At 43.9% G+C, this 15000-nt stretch overlaps 1 protein-coding gene across 1 annotated transcript in view; it reads left to right on the top strand.

Moving 5' to 3' along the window:
• LOC138009850 (BTB/POZ domain-containing protein KCTD14-like) overlaps positions 1–12911 on the top strand; it is a 17170-nt gene extending 4259 nt beyond the window's left edge. Inside the window, exon 2 of the mRNA XM_068856844.1 lies at positions 12601–12911. Coding sequence (XP_068712945.1) covers positions 12601–12911 — 311 coding nt within the window. The remainder of the gene's footprint in view (positions 1–12600) is intronic.
• The last annotated feature ends 2089 nt before the right edge of the window (positions 12912–15000 follow it).

Below are 15000 nucleotides of genomic sequence, written 5' to 3'. Positions count from 1 at the left end.
TAGGTTTCTTTATTGATACTTTATTGCTGGTCATATACTTTTGCAAACTTGGTGGCTCCTAATCGAGCCGTTTTTTGATTGTGATTTTACTGACGTCTTCAGTTTCCACGGGTGGGGCCATTGAGATGTGAGCACGTTTTCAGCAACTGTGCGGCGGTCTTCTCTTTCCTTTCGTACTTCTCCCAGCTGTCGAATAGCCTCGCCTGCAGGTTTCGATACTGCTTCCGCTGGACCCGCTTCAGTTTTTCATCGGACACAAGCCTGATGGTGACGGCTGTAAGTCTCGCCTCTCTGTCCAGGAGCTCGATTAAGGAGTACAGAGGTAATCTGCACTGCCCGCTCGCACGACGATTCAGAGCGTTGTGCCATCACTCGATGTCGTTGCTCGCTTGGAAGTAGTAGAAATTTTAAAGCTGAAAATAGACCGAATACTGGTTTAATATTAAAAGAGACACCTTGATCTGGAACATTAAAACCTAGGACGACTACCTCACCTGTCTCATTAACTACGAAGAGTTGGTTTTTCAACAAATGTCGTCTTAGATTTTTTTTTTTTGAAACTCGTGCCGTAAGCGCGCGAGAAAATGAGCATACCAAAAAACATTCCAAAAGATGGTGGAATGTCAAAGGTATCCATCTCTTCCTCGATTCTGCTACTCTCCGCAAGTGGATCAGTGATCTCACTGCAATATAGGCATCGCCAAACCACCTCTAATCTGGACTTAACAGCATCTCTATACTGCTGTCTCGAAATTCCCGTGTTGCAACGTCGATGTTGCCATTTGTTGCAGCCATCGCACAGGAGCGCTTCCTGACTCGCTGTTACTTCCTCATTGCAATAGATACAATAATAGCTTTCCATCTCGAGTGACTCTGGTGAAAATATTTGATCAGCGAAAATACTTCGATAAGATGAGTGGGTTGAATTGAACAGAAAATCACAGCCCTTTTATACAGCAATGCCTGATTACGCCGGATAGAAATCGCAGGAATTTGATTGGCAGATATTGTTGGTGTTATCTGTTCTTTGTTGTAGTTTCATATCATTGAACGTTCAAACAATATCCTATTCAAGTTGAAAAAGTTCTCACCTCCTTTGCAACATGCCGCACAAGCGAAGTTAATGAGCTCACGAGAGTAGAACAAACACGTAGGCGAAACTTGCGGGAAACAAGTGAACGCTTCTAAGCGCGTAATCAAACAAACATATTTAAAGGTTTTACAGCCGGTTTATGTTTACAAATAAAGGGGCAACCCTAAAACCCGGAATCCGGAATCCGGAATCACAGGTCATTGTTTTACCAATACAGAGAGTAAAAACTATCCTAAACATTCATAAAAGCTAACCTTAGGCCTAAAAACGTTTGTTTAGGCCTAATTAGGCCTAAGGTTAACTTTTATGAATGTTTAGGATAGTTTTTACTCTCTGTATTGGTAAAACAATGACCTGTGATTCCGGATTCCTGATTCCGGATTTTAGGGTTGCCCCAAATAAAGCCGTCGATGGCGTGGGAGAGAGAGAGAGAGGGAGAGAGAGAGATTGGGGAGAGTGAAACGAATTTTTTCAAGCCGAATCAAACAATTCATCTTGGATCAAAGGTCACATTAGGGTTAGGGTTAACCTTACCGCGTGCAAGGCACTGCATCCCTCCAAGCCAAACACGCGGAAACTTAGATGCTGGTCGGTAACAGAGGCCATCTTAGGGGTGACTGAATGCAATACACTCTTTGGAGTACGAATATAGAGCTGGTAGCAGTCAGAAGACCAGCGACCGAGTACCTTAATAAGCCAATCTGGCACGCCGGCAGCAGCAGCTGTGGATGCAGCCCCAATGCGGAAGCTATGCCCCTTAAGACTATGGTGGGAAAGACCGACCACCATGGCGCTATCCCGCAGGATTTGAGCAACAACTGGTCTGGTAAGACAGCGGCCGGATTAAAAGCGGAAAAGTGGTCCCTGAGGAGGCGTGGTTAGGAGGAAATCTACGCATGGCCACAACGGCGCAAAAGGGGGAAAAAGTACGAGCGAGCATGAGGTAGTGCCCTCGCCGGAACGCATCGGTTTTTGACGACTTTATGCGGACTGTCATGTACTGCAGGCAATCAAGATTGGGATGGAAGCGAATGCAATCAGTAGAAAGATCGGTACTGGAACGGAACTGACTGATACCAGTCATTTACTTGTTTATTTATGTATTTAATGTGTGTGTGTGTTGCGTGTGTGTGTCAGTTTTAGTAGCCCGCCTAGAATAGCTCTGCTAACTGCGGGCTTCAAAGGCCTTTTTCTCTATTGTTAAAATAAAGTCTCTGATGTTGCTGTTGTTGCAAGTAAACTCGCTACAGCGGAGAAATGCAAAAAACGCTAAAGTAAAAGCAGCCCAGATCATAGAAAAGGACTGCAATATAGGACGGATAGCGCAAGGCACCCGAGGGGTAACCGGCTGGTCACGAATTTGTGTGTCGCCCTGAAATCGGAGAATGCCGTTAAGAACCTTGCGCAACAGAAGCTTGCCCTTTAGGAGATCGGGGAAACTCGCTGTAAGATGGAGGCTACGAACCGCCGCTAAATAAAGTTTAATCGTGCTATGACGCACTGATCTAGCTAAATAGGAAGCGAAGTAAATGAGTGTGCCTTAAGAAGCTGGTAACACTTCCCCTGAAGGGCTTTGGAGACGATTCATGAGGCGAGATGTTAAGAGATGCTTTTCCCCAGAGCTGTAAGCGTGATTGGTATTCTTTGCGAGGCTCCAGCTAGCGTAGGTTAGGACCTCAGCCCTCAAAGGGTCATTAGCGAAGGCGGGATGGTACAAGGCATCTGGTCTGCGACTGGGGCTAGAGCCCGAAAACGCTGCATCTGAAAGCGGGAGAGCGCATCAGCAAAGCCGTTAGAAACCCCGGGAACATGACGGGCCCGTACCAAAAAATTGTGTTTCATGGAAATGAGAACTAAACATCGTACCAAATCCATGATACGCGGGGACTTGGAATGCCCTGAATTAATTATAGAGACCACAGACTCGTTATCACAACAGAACTGAAGGCGTTTTCCCGTGAAAAAGGGGTGCCATATCGCACAGGCCACAACAATGGGGAAAAGTTTCTGCCATTCAATACTAATGCCCCTAACCCTATAAAGGCACAAGTGGGGAGGCCAACGACCTTGGAACCAGTGACCCTTAAGAAAACGCCAAAACCCACCGAGCTGACAACATTGGCATAGAGCTCGAGGTCGGGGGTTGGGGTGCTGGAGGAGTCGAGGAAGAAGGAACGCCCGTTCCAATCGCTAAGAAAAACCTTGCACATATTTATGTCCTTAAAGAACTCCCGAGTGAGGCGGATATGGTGGAAGCGACTGGGGACCCCTCTGGTCAGATTGATTATGCGTTGACGGAAAGTCCTGCCCGGAACGACTACCTTACATGCAAACTGAAGGGTGCCAATTAACGTCTGTAGCTCTTGCAAGCGCACCAAACGGTGTTTTTTGAACGAGGCTAGGAGATCCCGGATACGTGATAATTTATCGTCGGGGGGCGAGCCTCCATGCCAACCGAGTCTAGGACAATGCCCAAGAACTTGAACTCAAGGACTTGAGAATGGCCTATAGTTTTGGATGGTACCACAGGGGCATTGAGCGACATGAAACCCCGGAGAAACGTGCTAAAACTCTGGAGACACAACACTTTTGAGGGTTCTGCGATAAAGAAATCGTCTAAGATATGAATAACGTGTTGAAGGCCGTACTTGTGCTTACGATCCATTCGATACCACAGGACAGTTGGTTGAAAACGAATCCAAAGATTCGCTCTGACGAAGGGATAACGCTCGAAACATCAGCTTTTAGAATCCCTGTACGGTGGTCAATTTACATTATCAACTCCGTTGATAAAACCAAATTTTTGTGTACTACTTCCCCACCGACACAGCACCACAGTTTCTTTAGAAACTACCCCCCTTAGCCACGAAGGCCCCCTTACCAAGAGACTGGATGATGCTAATGGCGTCGTCCACCCTAACGTATGACAAAGAGAACGGATCCTTGGGTATGTGATCGTTAATGTTATCTCCCTGCGAGTATTAAAGATGGTAGTCCGCCATTCAGGGGAGTGTTTCGTGGGAACTACCCCAACCGGGTGACATTTTAAGGCAGGGAGAGGCGGTGAAGAGTAGGGCCCTGCTACCCGCCCAAGGTTTACTTCCTTGTTCAAATTGAGGGTAACCGCCTCTGGATGCTGAACAGCAGAGATCAGGTTGGAGGAAACCCGGGGGGAACGGGGACCAGAGTAACCTACGCGCGCACCTTCCCTGAGTATACGAAGCAGATTAGATACAAATGTACGGTTGGGATGATAAACTAATTCTATCTCTAACTTGTCAGTGTCAGTGGGTGTAGAAACCCGTGGCTTGTGTAAACGCCTGAGCTGTTCCACTTTATTTTTTGCCGCGTTCGCTAGCGGAGGAGGACCGAGAGGGGCTGGAGCTATTGGAAGGTTGCTGTGGGCAGGATGTGGCAGCGTGCTTGCCGGCGAAACAGCGGCGGTAGACGTGAGGGTAGTTACAGTTGCGGCACTGGCAGCCTGAGGGCTTGTTGAAGTCGAAGCATACAGTGGACTGGACTTGGCGAGGTTTTCTGTTGGAATCAGCGGAAGGAGAGTTGTCCTGAGTTGTGTAGGGAATCGAGCAAACGGAGCAATGGGGCTTAGCTAAACCCGAAAATGTTAAGGTCCACAGCTCCAGGTCTACGGTGTCCCAGCTAATGGTCAGGTTATGCGCAGCGCGCTGGCGGAACTGCGATTACCAAGCCATGCCCTTAAACTTAGTTACCGCCTTACTTATAATTTGCTGGTATTTGATTAGCTCAAGTGCTCTTCGAGGGTAGGCAGCGACTAAGACCAGCATGAATGCAGTATAGGCATCCAACCATTTTTGGAAGGAGTCCATTGTGGGTCTCCGCTTCCTTACCATGGTAACAGGGGAATCCATGGGGCCTAGGGCCGAGTCGTCCAACCTTAGCTGAAGTTCGGGGGTATGGGTCTCATTAAGCGATTCGGGTAACAACAACGCAAGGTCTACGTGTACTCACCGCGTAAGATTCTGTCCTCCAGATTACGGTCGACTGGACGGGAAGGACCCAAAGGTTAGGCCATTCCGGGAGTACGAGGGCGTGGAACCGCTTGAGGTGAAGATTCCGGTTGTTCCAGCCTGCGAAAGGCTTCAAACGCATTGGAAACCGACTCCGCAACGATCTCTTCAATGGCAGCACGTTGGGCTGGACTTACGGGAGTAGAGCCGTTGGGATTTTCCAAAGGCGTTGCTGGCTCGTCGAACAACTCGCCGATAGAAGAGGACGAGTCTTCGTCCGACTGGGCGGTCCTCAATGTCTCGTTCGTGGACGGGTGCGGACGTCTTTGAAGCCGTTTGGACCTGATTCACGGAGTTTGCTCGCGTGCGAACGGCGTTGGAAGTCGAGCGACGGCTTCTAGTGGTTGCCTTCTTGACCCTAGACGATTGCTTTTGCTCACGGGCGACTGCCTTGGGATTGTTGTAAAAAGTAAAAAAAGCCACGTCTACTTTTTGCAATATAACCATCTCAACTTCTAACGCAACATTGTTGCGCGAGAAGTTGCACGAAAAATGTTGCCCGTATTACTGGGCCTTAAGGGAAATAAGTCTTGCCGCTGACTTCTGTAGACGCTGTAATTTGGCGACGTTAACCGCAGGCAAGCTGTACGGGAGACTATTGCAATAATCAATGCGACTAATAATAAAGGCATGCACCAGTATTTGGGGAGCTTCCTTAGTTAGAATCGTTCGAATGTGCCTGATGTTGTATATGTGAAAGTAAGCAGCTCTACACGTTTTGTTAATGTGATCGTGGAGAGTGAGGCTCGTATCCATGCACGTTCCAAGGTTCCTTGCGGAGCTGACCGGAGAGACGGTAGCACTACCGGTTAGATGAATCAAGTTTCGGTTTTGTTGTCATTTAACCTGAGCTTGTCAGTTAGCATCCATGCTCTTATTTCTTCGACGCATCTATCCATGGCTTTGATAGCCTGTGCCTGACCAGTGCCAGCTGGTGAAAAGGCAAGGTATATCTGAGTATCGTCAGCGTAGGCGTGAACATTGGGTAGGTTGTTGTTAATTATCTGAAATAGTTTGCTAGAATAAACCGTGAAAAGTAATGGTCCTAAACAAGAACCTTCAGGAACTCCATAGTGAAGATTGAACTCATCAGAAAGATGTCCATCCAAGGTTACACGTTGGCGCCTCTTTGATAGGTAAGAGGAAAACCAAGCTACAGCAGTCCCCTTAGTACCAAAACTCCTCTCGAGACGTGAAAGCAAAATCCTGTGATCAACCGCATCAAACGCCGCTCTTAAATCGAGTAGGACCAACAGGGTAACTTGCTGACTGTTCCTATTAATAAGCAGATTATTATGCACTTTTAACAATGCCGTTTCAGTACTGTGGCCTTAACGATAAGCTGACTGGAGTGTCGCAAAAAGGTCATAATGCACCAAGTAATCTTGCAGTTGATCAACTACAGCTCGCTCTGTTAGTTTGGATACAAATTTCAAACTACTGACCGGTCTTAGGTTTTTGAAATCCGTGCCCAACCCTTCTTTTTTCAACAAGGGAGTTACAAGGATCTGCTCCCAATCAAGAGGAAGTAGCCATTCGATAAAGGACAGTTAATCATTGACTTGATGACAGGCAGAAGCACATCGGCACAGTCTACTACCAATGATGTTGGCATTGGATCCATGGAACACTTTCCTCACTTTTTTATGAGATTGCGTGTACCGTTTCGCTATCGGATGGCTATTAGAAGCCATTCAAAGCTCGGATAAACACAACTTTAATAACACTGCACGATGCAATACAACATGGCGGATCTCTCTCCTAGATACCCATAACTCCGCGCGTTACAAAGGTCCGCATAGCACACTTATAAGACACTACATCCCTTCCTTTCCATGCAGTATTACAGTATTGTAAACAAAGCGGCGTTAGAACAAAGTTTATCAACAAGCTGTTTCTATCAATCAAAGTCGATAAACACGAGTTTAGTTAAGCTTTTAAAGTGCCCCTAACCCCAAAATATTTTTTTCGCTAAAATGAATCTTTGCACCCGTTCCAAACGCATTGCGGCCATTTTTTCCTTTTTCTAACAAATCCTGCCTTTTTACAGGCTTCAAAATTTGCGAAAAACCAAGCATCTTTGGTTCAAGACCGAGTCAGAAGTGGAGTGAGTCTATTCCTGATTTGACGTTACAATCTACTTTGCATGCATGTTTACAAAGAGTTAATGCAATGTAAATCAGGAATAGACCCACTCCCCTTCTGACTCGGTCGTGAACCAAAGATGCTTGGTTTTTTGCAAGTTTTTAAGCCTATAAAAAGGCAGGATTTGTTACAAAAGGGGGAAAAAAGGCCGGAATGTGTTTCGAACAGGTGCAGAGATTCATTTTAGCGAAAAAAATATTTTGGGGTTAAGGGCACTTTAAACAGTTCCTAGGCTTCCCTAGAATCTTTCGGGGGATCTAATGATGCACCTAGGTCTCTCTACCACTCCTGGTTTATCTTCAGACTTTGTGTTTGCTGGAACTGATTCAGTGGCTAGTTCAGGCTCGCTCACTGACAGATACGGTTTCACCGACGAACTATCTCTCTTGTACACAAAAATTTTGGTTTTATCAAAGGAGTTGATAATGTAAATTGACCACCGTACAAGGATTCTAAAAGCTGACGTTTCGAGCGATAGCCTTTCGCCAGAGCGAATCTTCGTGGCTTTCAAGTCTGCTTTCCGATTGATACCCGTCCACCCCAATGATTGGAACTTGCTGGATATCTACTGGCAGTCCCGTTATTTTGTGGATATGTATCTGCCCTTTGGTTTGCGTAGTTCCCCTTTTCTTTTCAACCAAATGTCCTATGGTATCGACATAGTACCTGAGATTCAAATCGGACAAAATCCTCTTTCGCACAGCCTCTGGTCTTTGGGATCACTCTGATTCAATCTGGACAGCGCGTCTGCCAGGTTGGTTTTTCCGGGTCTGTACACTACTCGGTAGTTGTGGCACTGCAAACGAAGAACCCATCGCTCGATGCTTCCCGATGGTTTGGCTCACCCCTTCTACTTCTAAAAATGCACTCGAGAGGTTTATGGTCCGTCTCTAATTCGAAGTCACGCCCACACACATATAAGTTGAACTGTTCACCTGCCCCATACCAGAGGGAGGGCTTCTTTTTCTGTCTGAGCATACCGTCTTTCGACCTCAGTAAGGTTACGCGAGGCATACGACACAGGTCTCCATTCCCCTTCTTGAAACTGGAGTAACACTGCTTTCAGACCGTCTGGTCCTGCGTCTGCCACTATCCTTGTCTTGCAATCCCCTCTGAGATAAAACCAGTGCTTTCGCTGATGTCATGAGACTTTTGAGCTCTTCGAATGCCTTTCGTTTTTGTTGTTTATCCTGAACTTCTTGTCCTATACCACGGGACTTTAGGCCTAGCAACCATAGCCCTAGTTTTTATTGGGGCGTGACGATTGATAACATTAGTTAGAGTATCTTGGTATATTCGAACGAGCGCATCTAATTCCGCAGTCGCAAGATGATCTTGAATTGCGGGTTCCGAACATAGTGTAGACGCGGCGGTATCATCTCTAAAACATTGTGTCTATGGATTTAAACTTCCTATAACTAATACTCTTAACCGTCAAATCAGGTTTACATTTACGTAACGTGCACAAAACTGAAGCACGATCTGCGAAGAAACGACCAACACAGTGCAAACATTCGAAAATTTGTTCTGAAGAACGAGTTATGGCCAAATCCAGAGTATGACTATTGATGTGCGTAGGTTGATTAACGTACTGACGTAGTCCAACAGAATCAAGGATCAGGATTGTTCCGAATTTTGACATGGATGTTAAAATCATCCAATATCAGAAACTGATAGAACATTGGACCGGTATCGCAGAGGTCATGAGTTGGAATCCAGCCAAGCCGCCGGAATTTTTCAGGTGTCTATGTGAGACAATTGCTTAAATTGTTCAGATAAGTACGAGGATTTCTTCAATCTTTCAACTTACATGATGTAAAATATGTCGGATAGTTAATATGAAGTTTAGAAGGGAGAACGGTAAATGGAGAGCACGCGGTGAAAGATATTTGTTGAGTTCAATCCATGCCCTGAATTCTACACTACCAACTGAGCTATGAAGGCACTCGGTTGGAAGTAAGTAAAATTGTTGGGCTCATGTGTTCCTGTGAAAGGAATCAATGAATGGAAATAAGTGTATTTATTATATAGATACTGACCAGGACTTCTCCTTTTACTAAAAAATCATATCTTCACCGAGCGCAGTGAACATATCATTTTTATCTTTCACATGTGAGAATATAGGTGTCGTCATGGTAACGAACACGATTAGCCAATAAAACGCGAGCTTCGTCTTCATTGTAAGTTACTTTTGTGCTTCAATATAATTATTTTCTACTACATTAACATTTTTATTGCAAAATTTTACATTATCATGATTTGCTTTTCATAACTTTCATATCTTGTTTCATGTTACACGACATGCGTGTTTTAGTAGTTGGTGGCCACTTTTTCATCATTTCGAATTTCGAAATTGAATAAAACAAGTTGTTTTAAATCTTGACATTTCATCAATATCTATATAATAAAGAGAACATTACATGGGCGCTTTGGGATACGAATTTTATCTTCTCGTGCTGAAAGTATCTCTCACGAGTGAGCGAAGCGAACGAGTGAGAGATACTTTCAGCACTCGAAGATAAAATTCGTATCCCCGCGCAGCCATGTAATATCATCTATTTATTAAAAACTGGATCATTGAATAATGCAATTCGAGAGTTTTGATTGGCTAAGCTGTCATGGGTTATGAGCCATTATACCATGATTTACAAACACGGCAAGCATATGCGTGATTTTTTGGGCCTTTTTATTTTTATTGTAGTCTAGTTTTCTATATTTTCTACGCGCCTCGTTGGCTATTTATCATCTCATATCCAACGCGCGCTCATGGAATAATTGTTAATTATTATATAAACACCAGTGAAATACAAGGTGAGCTTTCGCGCGTAAACATGATATCTTCACACGTGAAAATAACATGTTATTTCCCACGTGAAAATATCATGTTGTTTTCACAAGTCTGAAGATTACCACTGCTATAGCTACATAACTCTTTGATGTGTTGCTGTATGATCGAAACATCATCGGTCCCTCCTCGGAAATCTTTGGAAATCTTCGGCAATCTTCGCAAAATATTCGGAAACGTGCGTCTGGCGTTTGGAACAATTTTGGAAAATCTTCGGAAATCTTCGGACAATCGTAGAAAACGTCGTCATTAGTATGTTTGTATAATAAACAGAATATTACATGCCTGCTTGTGGATATGAGTTTTATCTTCTCTTGTTCAACACGATATCTCTCTCGTTCGCTGCGCTCACTCGTGAGATATCGAGTTGAACACTCGAAGATAAAATTCATATCCACACGCAGGTATGAAATATCCTCTATATATTTGAAGTGCAGATTATAGACGAAAGGGAGAATTATCCATGCAATTATCTACTGGAGACAATTTAAGCAATTGTCTCTTATAGAGACCTGAAACATTTCTGGTGCATGGCTTCAACAGGCATGTGCTAGATACTTATTTTTAATTAATAAATGGTGGTCATCCAACTGGTTTAGCTTTTTAGTTATTTTTGGAGCCCAGCTACTGTTTGTATTTTTAATTCACATGTTGTTATTCAGCTAGCTAGTTAACTTTACAGTACAAATAAACCTTGTTTTTGTTACACCCCGGAACACCTCAACATCACGGACCACGCAAAATAACAAAGACCAACAAAAAATAGATATATTAAAAATACAATTTAAAAAGCGCTTTGGTTTTGCACTGACCAGAACGTCGTTACAGATCGTCTTCCTGGTAGTGTCTCCAAACATGTAGAACGGTGAGTGAAATAACAATCAAGTCATTTACAAATACAATTCAGCTGTGATCAACTCAATCCTTGGTAGTTTTTTTAATCTGTCAGGTAGCGACTCTGACGACGAGCTTTCTCAAAGCGTGTAAGTGTTTGGTTCAGGGTCCGTACGGGTCATGGAAAACCTGGGAAGTCATGGAATTGAAGTATTTCAGTTTCCAGGCCTGGAAAGTAATGGAATTTAATTGTTGGTCATGGAAAGTCATGGAAAATTATAGTTACGAGTGGTACGTAAATTATTGCAGAAGTGGAAGCAAGGACAAAATAAAATGCAGGCGAGTTATGTCAGAAAATACCCTCAAAACAAGGACGATTTTGACAATTTTCGAAACTGGCAGCTAAACTTTAGGTCATGGAAAACTGGGAAAAGTCATGGAAAAGGTCATGGAAAGTCATGAAATTTGAAAAACTCTTAAGGGTACGAACCCTGTTGGTTTTATGCTGAAACTTTTTACTCGTGTTTGCAGTAATCCGTGAGGGGCACTTCGCGTTTCAAACAAGAGATTCAGAACTAAAAAGAGGTTGAGGACCACTCGTGGCTCACATGGCTAGTGCGCGGCTTTCGGAGCGAGAGGTCCCCGGTTCGATCCTCGGTGACTTCAACGTCTGTTTCGACTTTCCGCTGATCCGTGTAGCTATAGCTTTAAATATCCGTAAAACGGAGCACTGACAGAGGGAGGGGGGTAAAGGGCGCACCGTCGGCTTCCATTGATAGCTGAAGGAACCACCGACGTTAAATAAAGTTACTTTTACCTTTTTACTAGCTTGCAAGCGAACTTCCAGCGTGGTCTGAATAGTGCGACGGGATTCTGGGAGGGAAAGTGACGGAATCCCATGCTCGGTCGAGAGAGCTTGCTTGCAGGCCTGCTCCAGAATTGTAGTAATAAAGTACGAATCACAAGTGCCCTGGCTGATAAATCGAACAGTGCACGCTGTTTTTTAATACTCGATTTCCAGACGCAAAGAACCAGGGTGCGAAAAATAAGACAGGGTAGCATCGAGGACAGGTGACTGGATATTAGATGTCGTGTGTTCGATAAAGCTTGGAATTCTTTGAAATCACAGTAGAAGTGTGGAAAAAGTTGTTGTAATCCTCCTCTGAGTCACTACCTGACAGATAAAAAAATCACCAAGGATTGAGTTGATCACAGCTGGATTGCATTTGTAAATGACTTGATTGTGATTCACTAACCGTTCTCCATGTTGGGGGGCACTACCAAAATTGCGATCTGTAACGACGTTCTGGTCGGCGGTAAAGCAAAGCGCTTTTTTAATTGTATTTTTAATAATTTATTTATTTATTTGTTGATGTTTATTATTTTTGGTGTTCCGTTGTACTTGGTTTTAGCACTTGCAGCTTCAACAGGATTCGAACCCATGACCTCTGCGATGCCGATGCAATTCTCTACCAACTACTGAGCTATGAAGCCACTCAGTTGGGAGCTGGTCGATTTGTCGGACTCATGTGTTCCTCTGAAAGGACTCCAATGAAATAAATGTATAATTGAAGTGCGGGTGATAGACGAAAGGGAAAAGCCATCCTCACACTTTAGCTACCATTTGTGTTTTTTAGGTTCAACAGGATTTAAGAGGTGTGAGAAGTCCTTCTTATTCAGCCTTGTAAACCAATCAGGAGCTGGTCCAACAAAGATGAAACTCAAGGGTTCTTCAAACCACTATGGAATCTTCTGTGGCAATTCATATGGACCCACGTTTGGAGGCAGCCATGACCTTTATATAAGTAGTGACGCAAATACCAATGACAGTAGCTACAGTAACTTAAACAACACGTATGAATGCCCCCCAAACATGGTTGCCACTTCATTTTTAGCGGGCGGCAACAATGAGCTGGAAGTGTTTGTCTTTAAAAACGAGCTTGCCTAAGTGACTTGAATGGTTTGACTATCCCTGCAATAGGTCTGTTAGAATAAGACAAGATTCTTTTGTCGTTTAAACACCCGAAAAATTAGTAGTTTTGACACATCTATAGAAGTGTGTTTTAATCCTTCAACGGACGTGTTTCTGACTTCTCATGAAATGCTTTTGTTGTTGGTGGTGTTTTTTTCTAGACTTTAGAGTTACTACCTTTTCAAAGGACGAAAAGTTGGTACTTTAAGCTCTCTTTATAACGGACTTTCTACCTGTCAGCGCTGAAATTATCAAATAGACTAACAGCAGTGATATGCTTATCTTGTTCTCTTAACTTAACCACATTGATCCAGTCAATTCACTGAGACCAGTAGTTGATAGTTGAAAGCAATGAAACAGTACGAGAACTCAACGAAGATTAAGAACTTGTTCCGGCCGGGTAGGAAAAAACTGTAACTTAATTGTCACTGTCTTTTATCGTGAAGCTAAAGCCTTCAATTTGGACTTTTAGAACGAGGTAAAGTGCTGAATTTTTGTAATGATAATATTTTCAAGTAATGGGGAACTTGGTAATGGTGGATTGAGATGTAGAAAGCCTGGAGTTCGACAGATTTCTCTCTCTTATTCTTTATTCAATATCAATATCAATACTCACAATATATCGGAAATGGTGTCATTGTTCCCTTGAATTAAAAGCGGAAATATTCTGGCTGATTAAATGTAATTTTTTGACCGATTACACATTTTCCGCCACGTATAGACCTCCCTCCACTTGGGGACGAGGTTGATTGCAGAAGATAAAATGTCGTGTGTGACGCTTGTGCCCGAGATTGTTCCTACTGCTGTTACGGTCGTCTGTGTGGTGTTGCCGTATTTCTTTAACCTGGGTCCAAAAGCACTTGCCGTCTCACCAACGTAAAACGCAACATCAAATGATCCTCACTCTGCATTCTGTAAACAACGCCGACCTCACATTTTTTCCATCTTATCTGTGGAACTTTCAATTATTGAGAAAAAACAGAAGAGATTTTCCCCGTTGCCACAAAGAACTTGCGTGTTAACGTTGATGATGATGATAGGTTATTCGGGATGAAAAGAAACGAAGACGTCTAGGAGAGGGAGAACTTCACCCGAAAAGCTGATTCCTTGTTGTTGAGATGATTTTCCCACTAGGTGCTTTGGAGTCGCAACTCGTTGAAACCCTCTCGTGCAACCATGATACACCACATAGGACAGACCACAACACCGGGAACTCCATGCTCTACCCTTTGCGAACAGTGTTTGGGCTCTTTTACGTCCCACAGAGTTGATGAAAATTGAAGGGTTGTGAGATGGGGCTTACGGTTTATAGTATTTATCCGAGAAGACTAGAGAGCGTAACCATTTGCAGATGTAATTACTAAGGCAGCACTTTCTCCTCAGTTATTTAAAGACCCTGAGTGTTAACCGGCCGGAGTCGAACTCACGACCTCCCGCATGGAAGCCCGGTGCTCAAGCAACGGAGCCAACGGTGTATCATTGTATAATTATGTTGTCCTTGCTTTTTTGGGTCAAGGACGACACCGGCGACTACGACGACCACAACCCCCATCGTGACGACGATTATGATGATTACGGCGACAATGATGATGATGATGATGATGATGATGAAGAGGAAGAAATGTACCTTTTTTTGACGGCGATTCGGGGATGCTCAGAGAAAATAGGAGTGCTCCTTTGCAGGAGTCAAAGCGAGGACCATCTGATTACTAGTTCGGATGCCCTACCACTGAGTCATCGGCGTTGATTCGTAGGAGCTAAGTTCATTCAACAACTTGTAATTGGAATATAGAAGGTTCAACTCCAGGAAAGGAGCTTTCTGGGTTTTTTTTCTGAGCATCTCCAAAACACCATCGATAAAGATACATTTCTTCATTCATTTACCGGGGTTAACATTTCATCATCTCCTTCACTATAAATCATCATGATGTTGGTCATTCCGTGGCGTTGGTCCGTGGCATGGGCTTAATATTAAGGTTAACTTTGTTATTTTAATTAAGCCAAGCCGGAGGTCAAGTAGATTGAATCTGAAGCTTTTCTTCACGTTCTTCGACGCTGGAATAAC

This window comes from Montipora foliosa, chromosome 7 (genome assembly GCF_036669935.1).
Source record: "Montipora foliosa isolate CH-2021 chromosome 7, ASM3666993v2, whole genome shotgun sequence".
Classification (NCBI taxonomy): Eukaryota; Metazoa; Cnidaria; class Anthozoa; order Scleractinia; family Acroporidae; genus Montipora; species Montipora foliosa.
The sequence above is the reverse complement of the archived record's forward strand: the minus strand, read 5'-3'. Positions and strand labels throughout refer to the sequence as shown.